Below are 22,731 nucleotides of genomic sequence, written 5' to 3'. Positions count from 1 at the left end.
ATGAAAAAAAAAAAAAGAAGATACTCAGGTGTAGTGGCAGAAAATCTTCTTTCAGCTTTAACAATAAAAGTTGTATTCTTTGCCTAGGCCTCACTGACATTAAAGCCTTAGATGCAACAAGAAGACAACAGATCACTGTCCCAGCAGCAATAGCTACATGGTTTGACTACCCTCCTTTCCTGAGGACTTAAGGACAGAAAGAGGACATGAATGTCACTATTACAGGAATCCCTTGTAACACCCATAAATTGATGAAAATTCGTCTTACTTCATCTTGTGTGCACATGTGCTAGTAGGAGTGGAAATGAGAATGAAGAAAACAGGGAGTGTAGTGGCTATAAATTACTTGACCCAGCTCCAGCTTGATTTATTGCAGCCTACCAAGAGGCTGACTGAAATGGAGGCTGTGGTCATGAACTGCTGAATGAGGAGTAGATATGTACAGAGGAGGAGTCTTCACAAGTGCCAGAATAATTGGAATTCCTGATTTGTGCAAGAAAACCCAGGGTCACTGACACCTCTGAAAGGAAGAACACCTGCAATGGAGTAGTCACATTTACCGCTAAACAGGGACATGAGAATTTGGCCTTTTGTCACTAAAGTGGCAATTCATGAATACAAATAATAGTTTCAATATAGGCAATCAAAATAATAAGCGATGTGAATAGGAAAGGACCCACTCCAGCAGAATTCTTTTGAATTTATTTGATTTGCAAAAGACCACAAAGCTGATAGAAGTGACAATGGAGTTTTTCAGCCCCTCTTCTGGCACTTAACCAGAAATTAACTTGGGCAAAAATGAAAATATCAATCCAATGGAAATCTATCTTATTTAAATATTTGTGTTCATCTCAAATGGCTGAAATAACTGCAAAACTTCTGAACCTTGGTTTAGAAATAACGAAGCATCATTTGAACAACTCCAGTCAAAGTATTTCAGGCATTAATTGCAGAATAGCACTTTCCCATTGCATCAGCATGGTCTCTACCCACCATTTTCCATGGTGCACTTCTAGTAATGGGACTTCAGTGATTCATTATGGGATTTAGGGAGTGAGGGGGAAACAATGCATGGTAGGAGATAAATCTAGCGAATGCTCCCAGAATTTGGGAACTTAATGAATCATGGCACCAGTGGCAGAAACCGTCTGATATTGAACTGAACAAATCTGTAAAGGGAGTGGATTCCCCCAATGAGAAACACAGGCCATTCCTACTAAATCTTTCCACCACTACCACACCCATTGAAACCTGTAATGTTGCAAAAATGCCGTTTTCCAGCAGTCAAAGAGAAACTCTTATGAGTCTTTGGCAGAACCAGATTAAATATTGTTCAGCAATTTGGAGCAAGAAACAACTATTTGTTTCTGCAGAAACCTTTAGATTTAAAAGTACATCACTTGAAGAAATCTCTGAAAAGGTTTGTCTACTATGTGCTATCATCATCATCATTTAACTTGAGTCTGTTTTTCTGGGAAAAAAAGTGCAATAATAGTTGTGGATATTACTGGGTAATAGAATAGAGCAAATTATTTGGAAGTTTTGTTTATGGATAAATACATCACAAGTAGGATAGCTGTTGACTTCATGAGAGCCTGAACAGCAGTGGCCAGCTACATCACCTGCACAAATTTTTATAAGCCATTTTTTGGTTCAGCTGCATTAGCTTTTCTGTCAGAGTACACGGTATCAATGGAGTACACATTTTCTAGGTTCTCATCACTTTTGTTACCTACATTCAGATTATCTGTAATGATTACTCAACTTGAAAAAACTTCCAGGGAACATGCATTTACCCACTTCCTGCTTGTGTGTCCGTAAAAGCACTGCCTTTACATGGGAGGGAAGGCTGGCAGATGTATTTACATCCAAACAGAAAAAACAAATCTCCCTCGTGTTGCCAAGTTCCTTCCGCAGTAAGAATTGCTTGAGTTATGTCAGCCTGTATTGGGGGACCTGATTCCTGTGGTTCCCTCTGCAGAATGGCATCCTTATGAGGGCTGGGGCCAGGGATGGAGCCGTGCATTTCTCTTGGGGGAGGGAGGTCACACAAGAGCCTCACAAGGGACACCGACCGCAGCTGGGCAGCGCTTCTGAGCTGCCAAAGTAGTAATGGAAACTGTTACCCCAGCTTTAGGGAAAGATCATCCTCCACTGAGAGCTGAAAGTCTGGAAATGGGGAAAGCTAATAGAGAAGTTTCAGATGTTCCTTTGATTTGGCAGGAGTTGATGTTATCTGAAAAAGAAGAAGGGCAGAAGCATTCATGTTTCTGAAAGTAGATGGTACTGAAGAATGTGGTTTTTTTCATTATTTTCCTAAATTGAGTAGAGGTGGCTAACCACCAGGCTATGTCCTAAATATGAGCAATGCACAAAAATCAGCCCCAGAAACAACATGGTTTTTAACAAGCTATTACATGCAAGTAAAAATGGAGTTACTGACCAGTGTAGCATTCAAAGGTAATTTTGGGAAGGTGAATTTAGATAGAAAACCAGACTAGGACTGCAATTTGAGCTCTTGACCTACTGAAAGATCCAATATTAACTCTTAGTAATATGTTTATTGATGGGCAAAGGAAGTGCCCCTGCGTGAAGTTTTAAATGATAAACAGGGCTTTGATACTCTAAAAATAAGGACAAACATAAAATTAGACCTGAAATAGAACGGCATTCAGAACTCAAAGTCCACCATAGTCAGTATCCTGCAAACAACACAAGTATGGCTGCCTAATGTGGAAAAAAAAATAAAGGAACTGCATTGGAATATGCTGTTAGAAAGATTCTGCAGACTTCAGGAAAACTAATCAACAGAAGAATGCTTCCTAACTGTCTGAGACAGCCCTGGAATAAAAGATGACTGGATTATTAACTGCAAATATATCGAATGCTCAATTATCCAATGTTGAATACTGATGCACAAGTTAGCAGAGTGCTGGAAGTGCTGACAGTATCTCAGAAAGAAAAACAACAAATAGTAACAGGTAACCAGGAATAGGGTTTTTAAGGTGACTTTTCCCCCAGGAGAGGACAGCTAAATAATAAACAAAATATAGCACCTGCAGTGCTGCTGGAGAAAAGGATTAATGTTAGGGTGAATATCTGTTACATTTTTTCATCTTCTTTGTAAGCTGTCCTTCCTTCAGAAGCAGCTTCAGGTGGCCTCCAGCAGAATCATAGTCTGGATACCTCCATCCCCAGGTGCTCTGTGGGTGCTGCAGGTGCCTGCCGCATCAGCTGCATTTGTTCCATATATGCCAGCTCCTCTGTGCAGCACAGGGCAGTTCTTCTTCATCAGTTGTCTTCAAGCATAACTGAGTAACTCTGCTGGGTTTTTTTTATTCTTCTTCTGTATGGTATGGAATGTAGCAACTTCAGGAGATGTTTATTAGAACTAGCAAGGACTGACAGATTGGCATGAGGCATGCTGACTTGTGTCAAGTGTGCTGGGAAGAAATGCTGAGGTTTGCTTTTTCAGTTCTGCAGTCACTGAATGTGCCAGAACTTTGCAAGAGGCATGACTCAAATACAAAACATAACATGAAAGCATCATTTAGTTTGAGAGCTCTTGAAACCAAGCAGTGGTCTCCTTTATTGAGAAATATTGTATTTAATGTCTTCTGTGAAGCCTCCGTTCTTATTTATCATTGCATTTGGTTCCATACCATTCAGGTATCAACAAGGAAATACATATAGTAGGTCTCTGAGGCTGCACAGCTGTGTCAAATATTAATCTTTTGCCTCAAAGGATAAGAATTTATTTAACTGTAGCAAGTGTAACTTCTTTTTTTCTTCATGGGAAAGCTAGAATGTCAGAGGAATCTCTGATTAACATCATGCAACCTCAGAAACTACCCATATGAAGCAATGTTATGTCAAATATTAATACTTAAAACACACATAGCTTTACAGTAAATAAAATTATTTCCAGGCAGTTTTCTGTGATTTATGCATTTTTTAAAAGATTTTGTCCCCAGAATCTTTTCAACCTAAGAAGGTCTTAGGAGTAAAAATGTTTCAGAGATGTTCACCTTCTTCAGGGTAAGAGTTCCATCTTCGCTTCGCTTCAAATTAGAGAAATTTTTAAGAGTTGGTTCAGTGGACAAAGCATATTACAACTACTGGATGTTTTTGACAGTTCCATCATAGAGAACATGTTGTATTTTTCATAAGAGGAAAGATATGTCTTGGTCCATAACAAGCTCTGCTCTACTAGCACTATGCCGTAATATGTAGTTTACTTACTCAAAAAGGTTTCATGATTCTTTTATTGTGAAGGAGTTTGGAAGAAAAGATACTATGAATAACTAGTGTAGACATTTTAAACCAACTGATTCAATATTTATTGCTAATAACATGTATTATAAGATGACATACTCTGCCCTTTGCCTCAATAGAATCAACTGAGACAAATAAAACAGGACATAAAATTTTTGACCTGCAATGGGAGATAGATAATGGCTTTCAGCTGGAATATTTTCAATTTTTGTGTCTTATGGGGCTAAAAGAAAAAAGTCTAATAAACATTCTTTCTAATTGTCGCCATTTTAAAAAAGAGACTAAAGTAGTTTCTAATATTAAACCTCCTCCTTAGCCTGAGGTGAAGCTTGGTAGCTTCAGTCATATTTTCTAGTTTTATTGCATAACATGTTTCCCTTCCCCAAAGCACATGATGAAGCTGTACAATTGGCAGGACTGGATCTAGTCTAAATACTCCCGATACACAAAATAAAATCATGGTGGGGTCTGGCTCTGCTTTAGTCAGTATAGCTGGGCTAGAAAGTGAGCACTATTCTCTCTGCCTTCCACATCCTTCCCCAATAATGACCTTCACCTTTTGCCTGAACAACTGAAGATGGCACCTGGGTCACAGCTGTGGCTGGATGAATGGGAATTTATTATTTAGTGTTTGGCTATTCCAGGCCATACTGCTCAAAGCTCTTCACATTCATCTGGTTTCTGACTTTTTGTTTCAGTTTCCTAAGCCGATGATGCTTGTGAGACCTTGCTGTATCTGCCTGTCAGTCCCTTTCCACTAACTTCATGTGTGTTATCGAATTTCAACCAAACAACAGGTCAGACTTCCAAAGACAATCTCAAAAACAGAATATTAACCCAAGTATACAAAAAAAGCCAAATGAAATGAAAACAAAACAAAACACAAAACAGCAGCCAGGTGAAGGAGAGAAGTCCTACTAGAGCTCCTGCAGAGAGATTTGCTCTGCCAGCTTAACCGTTACTGGCCAACATGGACTTAATATAAACCCCTGCTGCTGGAAGAGTTGCTGTAACAGCTTACTGAGAAGGTCCTCTGAGACAATCAGTGTATGAGGTCTCAGTAAAATTGGGCCTTGTACTCAAGCTTGTTCCCTAACTTCCCTTGTTCCCATCCTCTTACAGATCTCACAGCAAGGTCCTACTTTCAAAAAGAGTCTGCAAATAAGTCAGTGCCAAAATCACAATATAGTTGTGGGAGATGACAAATTGTGGGGAAGGTGGAGCTGTGGAGAGCTGGCTGGGCCAGCTGTGACGTTGCCCATAGGTTTTTAAATCTACTTAATGGTGTCCTTTAACACGCAGTCAACAGGCTGCCCAGAGCTCTTGCGCAGTTCTTTTAAATTCGAACATTACCTTGTCCGCTTATGATTAGAGACACATTTTTTTTCTAAAATTCAGCAAGAAAACTTCCTAAGTTTATCTCACTGGCTAAAGGAAATATAACCCTTTATGCAAAGCTCTCTAATTTTTTTAACATTATGAAATACTGGATAAAAGGATGCTGATGAACTTCTCTCAGGAAGCCTATTGTCTGTGTGGTAGTAAACAAGAACATCAGACAGGCTGCACTGCCAGTGAGCAGAGCTTTTATAGGAAGAGAGGTGATAGACCAGACATTCACATCAAGCTTCACTGAGTAATCTGTGAAGACAGTGTTCCAAGAGGTCTCATCTGCTCATCTTCAGGGATCTATTTATCTAAATTAAATTGGTTCAGTCTATCCTATTGCATACTCAAGTGGAAGAGCTACTGTAATGCCTTGCTATACAGTAACATAGCTGGTGATTGTAAATCTGTGCTGATGCTCAGATAAAAGTAGAGAGCTGGTAAATGTACAGATCTGACTAGATGTGACACATCGTACCAAAGTTTTCATGTTTCCAGAGATTTCAAAGGTTTCAAGTTTTCATGTCATGTTCTCAGTCCCTTGTATCTTAGCAGTAGATTATTTAATATTGATAGAATAAGTAGATTTGGATCGTGAAAAATGATGAAATTTATATTATGGGAGAGTAGTTTCAAGTTCCATCCTTTAAACTTTATAAAAATGGGGTGTTAAAAATAGACCTTTTTATGTAAGACTTTTTTGTAATTCACTTATAAGTGGTCTTCAAAAGGTTTTTCCATGTTTGGATGTATTTTGCTGTTTTCTCTTCTACAGCTTTGAAAAAAATGCAACAACACCACAGCCCTCCCTAAGCACATACTACTTCAAATATACATTCATACAAAGAAAATGGGGAACAAATTAACATCTGGAATATTACTTACTATTGGTGCCTGTCTTCCAAAGTAAAATATCCTTTCCCAGGAGGAAAAACGGTGGGTTGTTTCTACACAAATTTGAATTTAGCATTTGTAGAAATGACAAAAAATACTTAATTCACATGCTTGATAGGGTTAAAAAGAAAAAAAGAAAGAAAAAAAAAAAAGGAAGAAAGCCTACTATATTGTGGTTTTAATATGTAAGTCTTCCATAGTGTAATAGCTGTTGAATTCTGCAGGAAGACATTATTTATTCTTTTCTGTTAGTGAATATGAAGGAATACATGCACAGCTCACTATAGAAATTTGTTTGCTAGGATAGTTGGAAATCTATTTTTAAAACTGACACGTTAAAAAAGACCATGGGAGGAGAAAGGAGAGATAAGAAATCATAATTGATTTTGTTTTCTTTTGTCTGAACCTCAGTGCATCCTTTCCAACACACAATGTGCTGACTAGCTTTAGGGACTCCTCACACTAGTTTCGAAACATCTCAAGCCCTCTGCCTCAGTGTGATGTTTTGGAAATCTCTGTGAATTTAAGAGATACTACTTTGACTGTTAGGCATTTTCTGTATAATTTAGACATTTATGGCTTTCTTTTGCTGCGCACTTGCATTATACCTCTATGTTTACAGGAGAGAGACTGTGCTGTAAGTGTCCACTACCTGTTGTTATGAAGTACCAACAGCCACATAAATTTGTGGTAGTTGGAAAGTGACCTGTGAGTAGCTCTGGAGAAACCTGCTCCTCCAGACAAGTTGAACAAGCAAGACGCTAATGAGGATGCAGGCAGCTGAGGTAGATGCTCAGGTGATGAGGTACACAAAGGATGCTTCAGCTTTCTACGTGGCAATCCTTCCAGCAGGTGAAGGGATAAAATAAGGAAAAGGGAAAGGAAAGCAAGCCTGCTTTCTCTCACTGATAAGTCAGTGAGTAAGTTCTAGAAAGGTCTTGTAATGGCAAGGGGATTTAACCTGGAAGTGTGATTTTTCTTTTTCTCCACAAATCTCTTTATTTCCTGTGCTGCCTAGCGGCTTTGATAGATGAGTCGTAGTGAGTCTTGCTGCAGCAGCATTAGACACACATCTGCCTGCTGTATTGCTCTGCAGGTTATCATTTTCAAAGCAGAGCTGACAGACATCTCCTCTCCCCTTCTCAGATCAGCAAGCAATAGCACTAACTAGAGGAGCGGAAATATCAGGAGCTTGCTACAAGTTTAACAGAAGTAGCATAGCTCGTGGTAGGGAAGTGGATATTCATTACCAAAGGGAATGTGCCTGGTCTGACCATTATCTGCCAAGAGTAAATATTCCTTTAGGTCTATGGTCATGATGTTCATAGATATTGTAATGTGAGCAGAGCATTGTACCTGGGCAATTCCTGCCCCTGCCTTTCTTATTGGAAGCAGCTCAGTTTTAGATCAAGCCTATCCACGTTTAGTGCTTGCATTAAGCTTCTCCCACTATTACCATCCAAAAAGACCCTAAGGCCACCTTCCGTTCTTCTCCTTCTCAGCTTTATCATGTTAATCAAATACCTTCTCCCTGCTACTCTAATATCTTGATTTTGTTTATTGTGCTACTTGTTTGCTTGGCTGTTTTTTTTGTTCTACTTTTGAGGGTGGCTGAGGAATGGAGGGCAGGAACACACAGAAATCCTGTCAGAAGATAACTGACAAGTCAGTCAGTGAAACTAAAATCAGCATGATGACCAATTATCCAGTTATTTCAAAAGCCCTGTATTAAGGAAGTCTGTGAGTCTAGTTCTGTCCAAATTTGCGACTTCTGTTTCCAGAAGGAATTTGAAAAAATAAAGTGCCTTGGAAGCAGAGGATGCAAGTCTTCATTTTACAGTGAAGAATGTAGATTCTTTCACTTCAAAGATTAGAACAATGTCCAAAGCAGTTTCAGAAAAGCTGTTCTCACACTGAAACAATTATCTTAGTGCCTTCCTTTGTTTTTCAGCCTGTAGTAGCATATGCACCTTAAAGGAAAGTTGTGTGCATTTATTTGATTAAATGCTGCCATTTCTGCAAATGGAAAACTGCCAGAATGGTCTTTTGAGCAGAAGAAAAGTTGTTCACCAGCATAAAGCTTATTTGATACTTGAATTGAATTTGCAAATCTTTTTATCCTACAAATTCTTGTGCTGGTCCTAGGATTTTTTCTTAAATTTCTGCTGAAATTTTTACAGAATTTGTGCAGTTCATATAACCCACAAATGACATCTGGCTTTCTGCACAGAGAAATACCTTTGAGCACAGGGAAGCTTATTTAGAAATCACAGTGCTAATGCATGCAGTAAAGCTCTCTGTAATCTCAAGAGTTGTCTTCATGTTTTATTCATGGGGAATGTCATGGACTGTAACAAACACTTCCTTAATTTTCCAGAATCTTGTCAAGATCTGTATTTCCCTTCCTGTGAGGAAAGTATCTTTTCAGCTTTCTAAAGTGTAGGGGCTTTATGTGTCTAAGTCAGCTGCAGCCACGCTGTCCACAACAAACAGGTAGATAGATGTAGTGTAAAATGGAATTCTCAGATGTTTCTCAAATACATGCAAATAAAAACAATATGCTGAAAAAGACAGAAGATTTCTTGGTGAGTTTTACATTTTGATTTTTATAAAATGTTTCTGAAGACTGTAGAGTGCTCTTAATCATAATTTTAGGACAGCTCCTTAAAAACCACATGTGGGCATCTCAGACTTTTCAATAATGCATTACTATCAGGCTTAATGTTTTGTTACTGAGCAGTAATGTCTGATTCAGAGCTACAAATGCATATCTACTTCATGATGCAGAGATTTAAGCAAGGCTTCCTCAGGATACTAAGTTCACCATAAAATAGTAAAAAAGAAATCTCAGACATCCTTTATGAGCACAAAAGCTGTCTGGCAAAGTCATAAAAAGAATATTACTGTATACAAGACAAGGATTTTGTAATGGTCAGCCGAACTGCATGCTTTCAATTGAAATAAATATTCATGTAGCAGTCTTCTGTCCTAATAAAACACTTAATGTCTGAACACTTTCTGCCAAGTGTGCACACAATTTCTTTTTCTTCCTATTCCTATTCTTTTTCTTCCTATGTCCGCTTTATGACCCTCTTAGGGTTTGCTCTTAGTGGCTTTAGAAAGAATCAAACATCTCCAGAGTGGAAGACCTGACAGGAGAAAGACATCTCCGTGATAGAGGTATACATGTCTTGAAATTCTTTGCTGAGATGCAGAAACTAATAGAAGAGCAAGATGTTTTGCTGTAGATTCTCAAGGCTCCAGTTTCTCAAAAGAAAAATTGAGAAGGTGCAATAATCTGTTCTCTAAGCCAAAAAGTATTTGAAACCTACAATTTCAAAAGTTACTACCAAAAGGTAGTCTGCCACTTATACAAGAAGAATGACAGAATGGAGGCCATGGGGTATCTTGGGCACTTCAAGATACTTCAAGAAATAAATTCCCTCCATGGTTCTGCCACCTTGGTAATCACTATGGCACCATCAGAGTTAGAAGTAATGGTTTATACAGCTTGCTGTAGGCAGCCAGGCTTTTAAAATTGCAAGCTATAATATGTGTATGCCCTTTATTAGCTGAACTCAACATGTAGAACATAGAATCTGTGCATTTGCCTGTATGGCACATCAACATGGGGCATGGATGCATTATGAAGGTCAATATGTGGGTCAACTTCCATTTGGATTCAGACCTTATTACTCTTCACAAGTTTTTGGAACTTAGGTGTGCTGCAAAATATAGTTTTTGAAGAACTTGAAAAGCAAATATTTTAAAATTTTGAGTTATAATTCAAATTCTGTCATGACTACTGTTAACCAGAATAGTTTTTAGAAATTCTTAAAAGTGCCAACATTTCAAACTTTCCATACTGCTGCAATTAATTGAAATTTTCCATGTAGTTTATATTTAAATCAATTAAGGTGCAATTAAGGTTCCATTGTTGCCAATAACTTCTAATTGTTCTGTAATAGACTACAGATACATTGAAATAAGTAAATGGAGCCAAAGTTAACTAAATTACACTTCTTCTGGTAGAGTTATTCTTCTCTATTTACTTTACATGTATTTATTTGTGAAATACTGAATGGCTTCCAGGATTCCGTGGTAAAAGAGAGAATGTATCCGTGTCAAGTTTTCTCTCGGGCAGTGACTAGTATGAATGCCATTGCTCTATGAAGACTGTAGAAGTGGTCAGCAGCACTTAAAAGGGTGCCCATGACTCTGCTGCCTTGATTTTACTACTCACTCAGCATTGCAAGGTGTGTATGGAAATCTTTATAGCTCACATACATCTAATAAAATCTCTTGGTCTGTCTCCATTTAGCTTGTGGTACCCTTAAAACACTCTTCTAGATGAATGGAGACAGCACAAATAAAAGATCAATGTTGTGTTAGGACTGTCTTTGAATTGCAAAAGCAGTACTTGCATCTGTGAGATTACTTAAGTGGCAGGTGAATCCAAGCTGTGTTGCATTATTCTGGTACACTCATAAATCTGTTCTTAAAAAAATTATGGCTTTAAAGCAGATAGTATACCACAGATCATTAGAAGTAACATATTATGACGTTCACTGAGGGTTTTTGCTTAGTGTTTGGAGTTAAGTAGATGCTGTGTACATTAAAAATTCAATAAGGCACCTAACTCCCACCCCCCCCCCCAAAAAAAAAAAAAAAAAAAAGTGTTTCAGGGATATCTCTGTCATTTCTCCCACTGATTGTTTTAGGAAACTAAAACCCATCAACCAGTCAATCCTGTAAAGATCACTCGAATTGTCCTCACCAACCAGTTAAAAAAATCAAGGAAGTGTTACTATAACTCTGTTGTCATAAATGTTGAGATTTTCCAAACATGTGGACAATCTGAAATGATAGTTTGAAGTCTTGAATCCACCATATACAAAGCCTTCCTCAGTGTACATTTATTTCTTACGATGAATTCTGGTTTTCTTAAATGGGCAAAGTTAACCTTAATGTTTAGACCTTGAAAGCTTTCAATATCCCTACATTTAAAAACAATTCTTGTCAGGAATTCATGTACCAAGTGAACACCAGTTGAGGCAGTGAAAACACGAAGTATGCTTAAGAGATCAACAGAGTCACATCTGGGGCTGGTATAAACTGGTATAACTTCTGAATTTACGTAAGCTACACAGTTGAGGTTTTGGTCCTTTATTGACAAAGTTAAAGGAAGCAAAGCAATGCAGAAGAGCTGATGTGATAGATCACACATCTTCCTCCAACCGCCCTCCCCCCAAAAAAAAGAAGTATCGTAAGGGCTAGGTTTGTTGGCTGCAGAGTAAACCACCCTTGATATCCTTAAGTCATTGATTGCGCCTTTCTGATGCAAGGTGATCTTTCTTGCCTATTGCAGAAGTTTGAAAAAAAGACAGATTGCTCTAGCTGATTCTGCTCTAATTCTGTCCTAAAAGCTAAGCCCCAATGTGTCCTACCTGTACAGAAGACATAATGTCACTTCCCTGCTGGAGAAAATTATGGTGTGTGTTTATCCACACCCTTATATGATATCTCTCTTTCAAAACAGCCACTAGGGAGTGGCTCTGGAAGGTAAAATAAAAATTTCACAATCACTAATGGAGTGTCAAGATATTTCTATGACCACCTAGTGCATGAGCTTCTCCAGGGAATGCCCTCTCAGTCCTGAGAGGGAACAGAAATGCTTACAGGAAGGTCATGTGCAGGGGAAGGCTCCCAAATGAGCAGAGGGGGCTGGATGGGACAGTGCCAAAAGTTCAGATAATTTCTGGGGCAGTAATGATACACTTTGGATGCCAGGAAAAAAAAAAAAAAAAAAAGTTGCTCTTCCTTCATCAGAGTACAGACATCAATAGAGCCACTGAAATAACTGAAATGATACAGCCTGTGTTGTCTTGTGCCATGTCCAACACCTTGGGAATTTCTGGGGAAAACACTCGAAAACCTTAGCACAAGTCCTGCAGGAGGTGGAGAGTCAGGGAGGTGCAACTGTTCAGAAATTACCTTCTTTTCATCTTCTGGAGGCACTCTGTGGAATTTGAACAGACTGGAGTCAGTATTCAATAGGGCTGCCCAGGTATAAGTGTAATAAACCAAATGATTCTTCCATCAGTTATTCGCTTTTGAGCTCTCTTCCCAAGGCAGTGCTCTGTGCACAAGGGAATTTCTGCAATAATTATCCCTGAGTACCCAGTGGTATAAGTGGTAATTACACTGTCTAAACATAGAAATAGATCCTTCTGCCATCGGTTCCACAACTGATAGGAAGCCTTATTCCAAATTTCTAAGGGTTTCTTAGTTCTCATATTCCTCTAGCAATGCAAGACTGAAGATACAAACAGGGTTGTACAGAATTCCTTGCTTTGCAGCTTGTATGAGCTACCTGTCTCGCAACTTGTATAATAAACTGTTGCTGTACCCTTGGGTTCCTTTCCTCAGCTGCACAGTAGGGACAGCAGATGTTCTGAAAAATGAAATCCTTCGTGATTATGGGGTTGCTCAGAGGGCCATAATATCTAACCATCCCCAAGAGAATGAGTCAATCAAGCAAAACAGAATACTATTCCTATTTCCTATCAGCACAAATGGCAAGCATAGCACTGTTAGCAAACCATGCCACCAAATGGAGACAAACAAACAGATCCAAAACTGGCAGAAGCAGCTTATACCTGTGTTGTGACAGACTGAGAGATCATCTAGAGTAACAAGGAGAAATATTATTTCTGTTGGACAAAGGCCCACCTTCACCATCCAGTATTTTTGCCAAGTTAGAGCATTTTAAGAAGAATGAAAATGTTGAAAAAGCTAAAAGGCAAACTGAAATCTTGGAGACAGTATGTGCATTTTTTACAACTATCTTAGAAGGTTTGCTCAATATCAGTTCACAATATTCTACTCCTTCACAGTTATGTACTAACTTTCACACTTAGTTACTGAAAAAATAATTTATCTCATCAGTCTGACTTGCTGAATTAAAGATTCTAAATTTCTTTTTCATGCCTTGGACCAGGGCACCAAATATAAACCCTCTGTCTACAGTCAGTCTCTAAATATATCCAGGAATTAAGATATTCCTGCTTCTGCATCCTAAATAATCTAACGAAATCTATTACAGTTTTGCATAGATGACATCTGGTATTTGTAAATACAACATGAAACATGAAATCCAATGAAAATAAGTGTGAAACTAAAGTTTCCACCCATCCTAGTTCATATTCAGTAAACTTATTATTGTTTTGCATCACAGGGTGGATTTTTCATATTTCTTATAGACTTCAGCTTAGAAGCTCTCCAAGAGAATGCAACACTTGCAGAAGAAAAGGGCTGGTAACTTTGACTTCAGCCATTGGTTAAGCCAAAGGAGTGAACATCATTCATGTATTCACTGCAAACAGTCTCATTGCTTCGATTTTCAGCCTTGTGCTTTTATTGATCAGCATGCCAGTCACACCAAGCTAAATAACAGTTTGCGTTTTCAGATACAGCAAGGTTCAGAGTAAACACCAACATCAGCTGTGGAAAGGATGGAATCTGAGATTAATTAAATACAACTGTCCCACTGTGCCAGTAAGATCTTTGCCCATTATAACTGGAAGCTTAGGGTAGTCCTACTACACAATATCCATGTTATCAACTGATCTCAAAATACAACCCCTTGCAGCACTCTCCTAGCATCATAATTAATGCTTTAGGCTCAAGCAGCCAAACATACTGTATTAGGACTAGAATGCAAACTATCACTGGATGTAAATACACAGGCGTTTGGGGGGTGGGGGGCTGGGGTGGACTTTGGTTGGTGGTTGTTTTTTTTTCTCTTCTTTCAAACGCAGCATAAATATATAAATGTAACAGTACCTGCAATTGAGGACTACCCTCTTCCTTCTCCAAATAATGCATGGTCAGGGAAGAGATGGGTCATGTCCCTCCCCATACTCCAGAGCGGAGTCAGAGCATAGCAAGCAAGCAGTCTCACTCTAAAGACTGGCTGGCCTGTGAGCTCTGAGCAGCCTTAGAGAAAACCATGCCGCCTGAAATGCTCTACAATGAAGACCCATTTCCTTACAACTCCTGTTGATACCATGTACTGCCAGATTTGCAAATCTCCAACACAGCTGGCCGTGAATAGCTGGGAAGTTTTCAGTGGTAGATGTTGCTGGGCAGGGCTGAGGACATGGACCATTCCTGTGAAACCACACTCCTGACTCTGCCCCTCAGACATGTCAAGTGCTGTGTGCTGGCAACTACAGTCACAGATTTTCCCTTTCTGCAGCTCAGCAACTCCCACCCATTTCAGCATCGGTTCCTGCAAGTGTAAGCAGGGACGGTAGGGAGTAGTCCCCAGTGCCTGATGTTCGTGCTGCACTGTCCTGTTTCCTCCCTTGCTCTGGCCCACGTGCTCACATCTGCACAAGGTGAATGAAACTGGAACTTGAACCAAGTTGAAATTAATTTTGTTTTACTTTCTTTCCCCTCTGGATGAATTTTAAATCATGCCTGCTATTTTATCCAGTTCACCAAGTACCTGCACAAATGCTGCTTCCAGCACAGAGAAGGGGACAGCTCAGGTGAGGGAATGAGTGACTGTGAGCTGTGCAGGAGAAAAGGGAAACATTTATTTCAGTAACATGTCAGCTATGTGCTATGTTATTGTAAAACTACAGCAAAGTCACTGTCATCATCATGTCTGAACAGGTAACCTTCATCCTGTCCCCTTGTACTTATAGTGCAGCAGATTCTAGCTATAGTACATGTTTAGTATATGTATAATTTTAGGAACACGGGTGGAATGCATGGGATGTTTCCATTCCAAATACCTAAGTATGGGTAAGTTCACCAGTTTCTGAAATGAATAAATTTTGTGATTTTGTACAAATGTTTCTAGAATCTCTACCTTACTTACAAGAAAGAAATATTCCCAGTGAAAATATCTGGCTTTAATTTCTTTAACCATAGTCATTGCACTTGCTGAAGCAAGTACCATTCACAGCATGACACAGCTAACATGCACAGTCAGCAGAGGTTCAGCACGGTAATTTGGAGAAAGTGCTTCCATACTGTCACTCACCATCTGAGCTACCTATTATGCTGCAAAATTTTGCCTTTCCTTCCTATCTGTTGTAAAAATATGGGCATTCTTTTCTATTATGTCAAAGCATCCTTTGTTAACAACAGATATTTACATTTTATTTTTTAAAAAGTTTGCTTTTTATTATGAAGTTTTGATCTTCAAGAGTGCAGCAACTATAAACCATAATAAATAATATCAATAGCATAAGCAGGTGCCCTCACCACAGGCAGCTAAATGGTTCTTCATTGTTTAATTTGACCAAACACTTCAGAAGTGACCTGATTCTATTCAGTGACAGCATACATAGACGTTAGCTATGCAAGAAGCTGAAATTGAGTTTTGCAGCATGAATTTGGGTTCTGATGCTTGGTATCCTTGGTGCATGTTGTTGTGTGCAAATTGTCTATACAAATGCTGCTACAGAAGAAGAATTTCAGGAGTTTTAGCAACTCTGTAAATGCAAACTCCCAGCTGCTGCTTGAATGCATGTGGATGGAGTAGCACATCTCTCGGTTGTCTGCACATGATGTATTCAGGTTGTAAATCAACCAGAGCTGCCTTTCTTCAGCACTCCTGGCTGCAGGAGGATGCCCTGCGTGTGTGCAGCACAGCACATGCTGCTCACACCAGGCCATCTTCTACCCACTTCTGTTTTAAACTGGGCTTCTCACTACAGTAATGCTTGTACTTTTTCAAAGGCAAAAGTACTACATTTCTTCTAATTTACATATGCTTGTAATAGCCGTTACTCTGGGAAACTTATAGTTGTACTAAGAAGATGTGAAACATTACAAGGATCCTGACAACTAAACCCTCCTAAATAACATGAGGTAGCAGTAAATGTTTTAACTTCTTTTGAAGACTAAGTAATTGAATGTTACTTCCAGCTGCATATTGCAAGTCACTGGAAAGAAAAATATTTTGGCGTAATGAAACATAAGAAAGAGAAAATTTTCTGTGACCAGAAAATACTCAAAGTTTTTGGAAAAGTATTTTGGAAATGCATATTTAATATTCCTTTTATTTAAAGAAAATAACTCTCCAGTAGCAAACTTCCCAGTTATGATATTTAAAATAATCCTGGCTTTTAACAGACAGCTATTAGTGCCCATGATATAAGATCTGTTATATCAGTTTCATTGGTCCAGCATTGACCAGAGAAGTCAAGAAACAAAAAAGATGTTTCCAGCTCATGTTTAAAGTGAATAACCGTCCCACTGTATTTTTAGTACAATCAAAAGAGCTGTGATAGTCATATGGTAAGGAACAACTCAGGCTCTACCAAGTGCTACACAAGCTGTGTAGCTTGCTGTTCAGAAGGGTAATAAACAGACCTTTTAGTCTGGCCAATGCAGTAAGAATAGATGTGATTCAAAGGCACAGTAGCATTAGCGTGTCACTAAAATGTGGTCTTCTGGAAACTGCTTTTTGACACAATAGAACTATTACTTGGCCGGCACAGTTGAAGTACTTTTGTTGCCACAAGCTCTGATAATCAGCAGCATTGGAGATTATTATAGAAATGTCAATGTACTTTATGACAGCCTATAGTAATTCTGTACATCTCTTATGTCTGTGTTCTTATAGCCACTTGGGCACTGAAGTAGCTGAGATGAGAAAGAGGCAGCAGTCACAAAATGAAGGAACATCAGCTGTGTCTCAAGCACCTGGAAACCAAAGGCCCAACAACACATGTTGCTTTTGTTGGTGCTGTTGCTGCAGCTGTTCATGGTATGTCCTGTAGTATATTTGGTTTTATATCCACCACAGGTAAATGATGAGAATGGAAAGTGCCAAGCATGGGGAACATGCAAACTTCTGGGAGAGCATTGCTGCCAAGAGGCACAATTTAACATTTCACTTAAAGATTTGATTAAACAATTCCCTGATTTGGTTGGACATCTTGTGAGGGGGAAGAGGAGAGAATAGTAAATTCAAGCTATATTTACCCTACTTAAACTATAACTAAAAGAGGAAATTTCAGTTGTAAAACTAGTATGTGTGAATGAGAGACTTGGTACTGAACATTTTCTATTTTTAATTCAAAACATTTTTTTTATGCTTGTACTTTTGATACTGTAGTTCTCTGCATTCAGGAGGGAAAAAGAAGGTCATAAATGTGAATATATGGTGACCTCTTTTACTACTTAGTTGTTGAATAATGTATATTCTGTAAATATGAGAACAGAAGCCTTAAATTCCACTTTATCTTTTAACTGGTGTGGCATAATTTTAGTGGAAAAGAGGCTTGAAAATTGTGGTTGATTGTCTCTTCCTAATCAAAGACTTCACTTGGAAAGTCAAAGAATTAAAGCCACTTGCAGAAACAGCTTTAAACTCTCAGTGTCTTGAGATGCATCAGGTCTTTATTTCTTAATTTCATGAATACAGTTTTGAAACAAAAAGTACTGTTTGGAGCCTCTGCACCCTGTTACATACAAGCTCAGTCTTTTTGCAGTGACCATTCATCTGTATATACGTGTTATTTTCATATGAATTGGCCATCTGGGCCCAGTCTAAAATTTGAGACAATTTGTCGCAAATATATTTAAGAATACATACCAGCATGTATGCACCAGGCATCAAACAAGACAGGTTTTTCGAAGATGCCACATCCTGGAGGCAGTACCAGGGTGGACCTGCTTTGGCTGTTACTTCTAGTTTCACCTGTAGGCAGAGGATATTTGGAGCAAGGATGAGCGAGAGATCATGCTTTTCCAAGATACTTTGCAATGTGTTCAATCCATACAGCAAAGACATGAAAGTGTATTAAATGGGAAGAAAAGGATGTTTTGCCACTGCTATCTCTGCATCATGACAAGGGCACAATGTAAGACTACCTATACTGTTACAGACCAAAGGTTCATTTAGCTCAGTATCCTATTTGAGGAAGTGACCTGTAGCAGATACCACAAGGAAAGGAAAAAACAAGTGGACATGCACCTCCTCAACCTATCCACAGCAAAACTCCTCACAACTTTTGGCAATCTGCAACTTAGGGACTTCCTGGCCCAGAGGTTATTTCTGAGTATTTTATAGCCACTGATGGAACTTTCTTTCATTAATTTGTCAAACCACTTTCTGCAGTAACTTCCTTAACTCATGTAAACTTTAGGCATCCAGAGTTTCCCATAGCAATAAATTCTACAACAGACTTGTGCACTTTGTGAACTATTACTCCCTTTTATTTGTTTTAACCTACAAGATGTTGATTTCATTTGATGCTTCCTTGTTCTTATGACTGTGAAGAACAGTGAATTATTGTTCCCAGGATGATCAAGTTTTTCTAGAGCTCTTTCATATCCCACTTCTGTTGCCTTTTCTTCCGTAGTCTTCCCTGTTTTAATCTCTGTCATACAGAAACTTAGCCAGACCATAGTTTATCCTTAATTCTCTTCTATCTATCCACTTATCTTGTGTCTTTCTATGTGCCTTTCCCATTTTACTGTATCCTGTCTGAGATGTCGAGTAGATCTGCTGCAACAGTCAAGAAAAGTGCACCATGTTTTGTGTTTGCTCTTTTTATTATTAATTCCTAGCACTCTGCTTGCTTTTTGACAATCCCTGAGATGATGTTTTCATATAATTATCCAGCATGACTACAACATCTCTTTACTGGATGGAAATAAAGCCCATCATTGTGCAGGTACAGCTAGGGTTGGCTTTTGCCTTGCATACTGGAACATGAATGCCCATAAAAATATCGGTCTAATTTCTAAAACTCAAAGAAAGTTTATTTTATTTCTCAAGCATGCTGTAACTCAAGAATTCTGATTTGACAACTATACTCTACTTTGAAGCTTTCATGGGCTTTATGACCCTTGGAGTGCCTCTACTCCTTAGAATGCAATACCCTTATGTATTTCAGAAGTTGATGGCATATTAAATGTAAATTTGAGCAATTATTGCTTTGAAATGTAGGATGTCTCTTCAGCTGCTTTAAAGATTGTTTTTGTTGTTAATACCCTGTATATCAGGTGCTGAAGGGTTTTTTTTGGTAAAGTAGATTAAACTGAGCGTGGAGAAATCCTGTCAGTTTTAGCTAGTTTTCAGGATTAAGTCAAAGAATAGGCCAAAGGTGATAGTGACATCACTTGTGTTTTCTAAAATCAAAAAGGTAGAATAGGTGATATAATGACTTTTCCAGCTCCGTCTTCCAGAGTGAAGACTCCATTAGAAGAGAGATGAGACAAAACTTTGAAAAAGGCAATATGAATGTTTCAGAATCTGAGTTAAAATGAAGTAATTGGTTCTTGTGCCAAATTTGTTTGGTAAATTTTTGAACTGTCCAGGTAGAACACAGATTACCATTCTTGCCACTACAAAAATAATTTAAAAATATAAAATTAAAAAGCTTTATTAGTCACATTATATAGGGGATTCTAGGTAGGTAATTCTCTAGGGTAGTTCTCTGTAATAGGAAAGCCTAACTGATAATCATAACAGGTTCTCTGGACCTAATGAAATTGCATGCTTTCTCTAATTCCACAGATCTTTGTATTTGAGTAATACAAGTTTCTCAAGAGATACCTGTCCGGAAATGTTCCTATGTTCATTAATGGTGATGACAATCCTTTAACTGTCACTATCAAGATTAGGAGACTTTTCTTCTGTTTTTCCACCACCAGCTTGTGTGACTGAGGACAGATCTTACATAACTGACCTCTTAGTGCCTCAAATTTCTCACCATTATAGAAAGGGAGGGTAGCTTTTAGTAAGAAGCTTTCACTTGTATCTGTTTGAAGAATTAGTTCAATAGTTCAAATAGCCAAACAAATCATTAGAATTCTAAAAATATCTGTTGTGAATCATGTGATGTTTGTTTACTTCTATTTCACCCTGTGTTAGAATCAGAATAGGCATTAAGTCTTCTGTTTGCATAACAGCATAGGCAAATAGTCACACTTTTGTTTGGGGATCCAAAAATTATTCAGTACATCATACATTTTTTTTCTCTAATATTTCCCTCTTAAAAGTAACTAATATTTGGACCACTTCTCTATTGCTGTGGGTTCACTCCAACAGGCAGCTCAGCCCCACCCAGGCGCTCTCTCACTCCTGCCCAGTGGGATGAGGAAAGTGAAGTGGAAGGGTGAAAGTGAGAAAAATCATGGGTTGAGATAAAGACAGCTTAAAAGATAAAGCAAAGATTTGTGCACAAGCAAAACAAAATAAGGAATTCATTCACTGCTTCCCATGGTCAGGCAGGTGTTCAGCCATTTCCAAGAAAGCTGGGCTCCAAGCTTACTTGGGAAGACAAATGCTGCAACTCTGAACCTCCCTCTTACTCCTTCTTCCCCAGCTTTTATTGCTGGGCACCATGTCATATGGTGTGGAATATCCCTTTCGTCAGATGGGGTCAGTTGTCCCAGCTCTGTCCCCTCCCATCTTTTTGCCCACCCCCAGCCTACTCACTGTCAGGGCAGTGTAAGAAACGGAGAAAGCCTTGATGCTTTGCAAGCACTCCTCAGCAAAACATTGATGTGTTACCAACACTGTTTTGGTCACAAATCCAAAACACAGCGCCATATGGACTGCAAGAAAATTAACTCTATCCCAGACAGAGCTGGTACATCTATTGGCGCTGATAATTGTGAGGACAGTAAATTTCTCATTTTACAAGGACAAAGCAGGGCTGATTACCAAAGTTTGCTCAATTTGAAAAGGTAGAGATAAACAGACTCCTTAAATTGGTCATTTTATTGTTATAGGTATGGTCAGGATGTTGACCAACTAGCTTAAGCCCTGAATGGGTGCCTGAGGATCAGTAACAAAGGAAGTTGTCCTCCTTAGTGGAGAAAATAAAGGACTTCTGAAGTCCCTAACAGGAAAATCTTGTCCACCTACCACAGAAGCAGATGATATATCCCTCTGGAGATCTATAGGACCTTCCTCTCTACGCTGACCAGATATAGACCTTAGGCATTTACTTCAGGAAGACTGCCTCACTAAACAATCTAACAGATAAGAAACAGTCAGGTACTGAAGGTGCTGGACCACATCTTACCCTGTGTCTTCAGCCTTCACAAAACATCATTCACACAGAGGACAGAAGAAAAGGCTTCCTTCCTAGGTGTAATTTCAATGACTCGGGTAGCCTGAGAGTTGCAAAATTTGCAGTAAGGCTCCTAACGTGACAGTCTATAATCTCCTCAATGACACTTTTTCCAGAGAGCTGTGCACTTAGTATTTAGTGCTATGGCTTTACAGTTTTGAGCTCAGCCTGGTGAGGTAAAGATAGAAGCCTGTTATTTCACTTCTCCAGCCTTATTTAGTCATCTGTTACTCCAGCTTCTTGAGCCAGTCATTCTCTTGAAAACACCTGTAAATCACTTTTTTAAAAACACCTCTCAAGACACTAGCACAAGGAGGTTGGCTATTCTGCCGTTTTTATTTGCTTCCTCTTTTGTCTCCCACCCAGAGCAGGAGTAATATCTTTTTATCGTCTCTTCCTTTCATAAGGTGCTCAGTGAATTTTAAAGCTGTGGGACACTGATACCTGATAATTCCTCTCCTTTTACCACACAGAAGGCTCAGAAGGCATCTAATATCTGCCCTGCAAGAGATCTTAGCTGTACAGGAGTCTGGGGGACGTGAAAAGGCTTCCTGTGGATAAGTGAAGATAATCACACAACTTCACTTGATTCTATAGCTCAATTCAAATGTGCGAGCTGGAAGGCCTTTACCTTAAAGGGAACCATTAAAACAACTGCTGAAGACTCTTTTGGAAGAGAGAAAGGGAGTCACATGTCCAGCAGCTCCAAGCTGGGCCCTGTACAAAAGCTATGCCAGTCATTTGATTTCTCGTGACCCTTCCATGACTAATTTCCCACACCCGAGAGATGCCAAGGAAGATAGGGTATTTGCCAGCTTGGCAGTAAACAAGAGTTGCTCCTGGCAAGAAATCTCTCTTGTCCAGTTCTTATAACTTGTCTATGACTGCTGTGACTTCTGGTGCTTTCTTAGGAAAGGACCACCAGTTCTTCTGACAGGTCAGAAACTTCTTCCTGATGACCTTGTTACACAAATATTTTTTATTAAAGGGAAAATTCTCCTTGCATGGGTTGAGCAGTTGACTTGAACCTACAAAAAGATATTTCTGTCACTTGTGCCATGAA

The 22,731-nt window shown here is 38.9% G+C and overlaps 1 protein-coding gene across 2 annotated transcripts in view; it reads left to right on the top strand.

The window, feature by feature from the left end:
* Window positions 1-17,225: 17,225 nt before the first annotated feature.
* RGS17 (regulator of G protein signaling 17) overlaps window positions 17,226-22,731 on the top strand; it is a gene marked incomplete at both ends in the record, with an annotated part of 29,824 nt that continues 24,318 nt past the window's right edge. For both annotated transcript variants that reach the window (XM_082048892.1, XM_082048891.1), the window contains one exon: window positions 17,226-17,344. In XM_082048892.1, the coding sequence (XP_081905018.1) occupies window positions 17,226-17,344 (119 nt within the window). The remainder of the gene's footprint in view (window positions 17,345-22,731) is intronic.

This window comes from Streptopelia decaocto (genome assembly GCF_964273445.1).
Source record: "Streptopelia decaocto genome assembly, chromosome: 3".
NCBI lineage: Eukaryota > Metazoa > Chordata > Aves > Columbiformes > Columbidae > Streptopelia > Streptopelia decaocto.
Note: the sequence above shows the minus strand (reverse complement) of the source record. Positions and strands in the feature narration are given on the sequence as shown.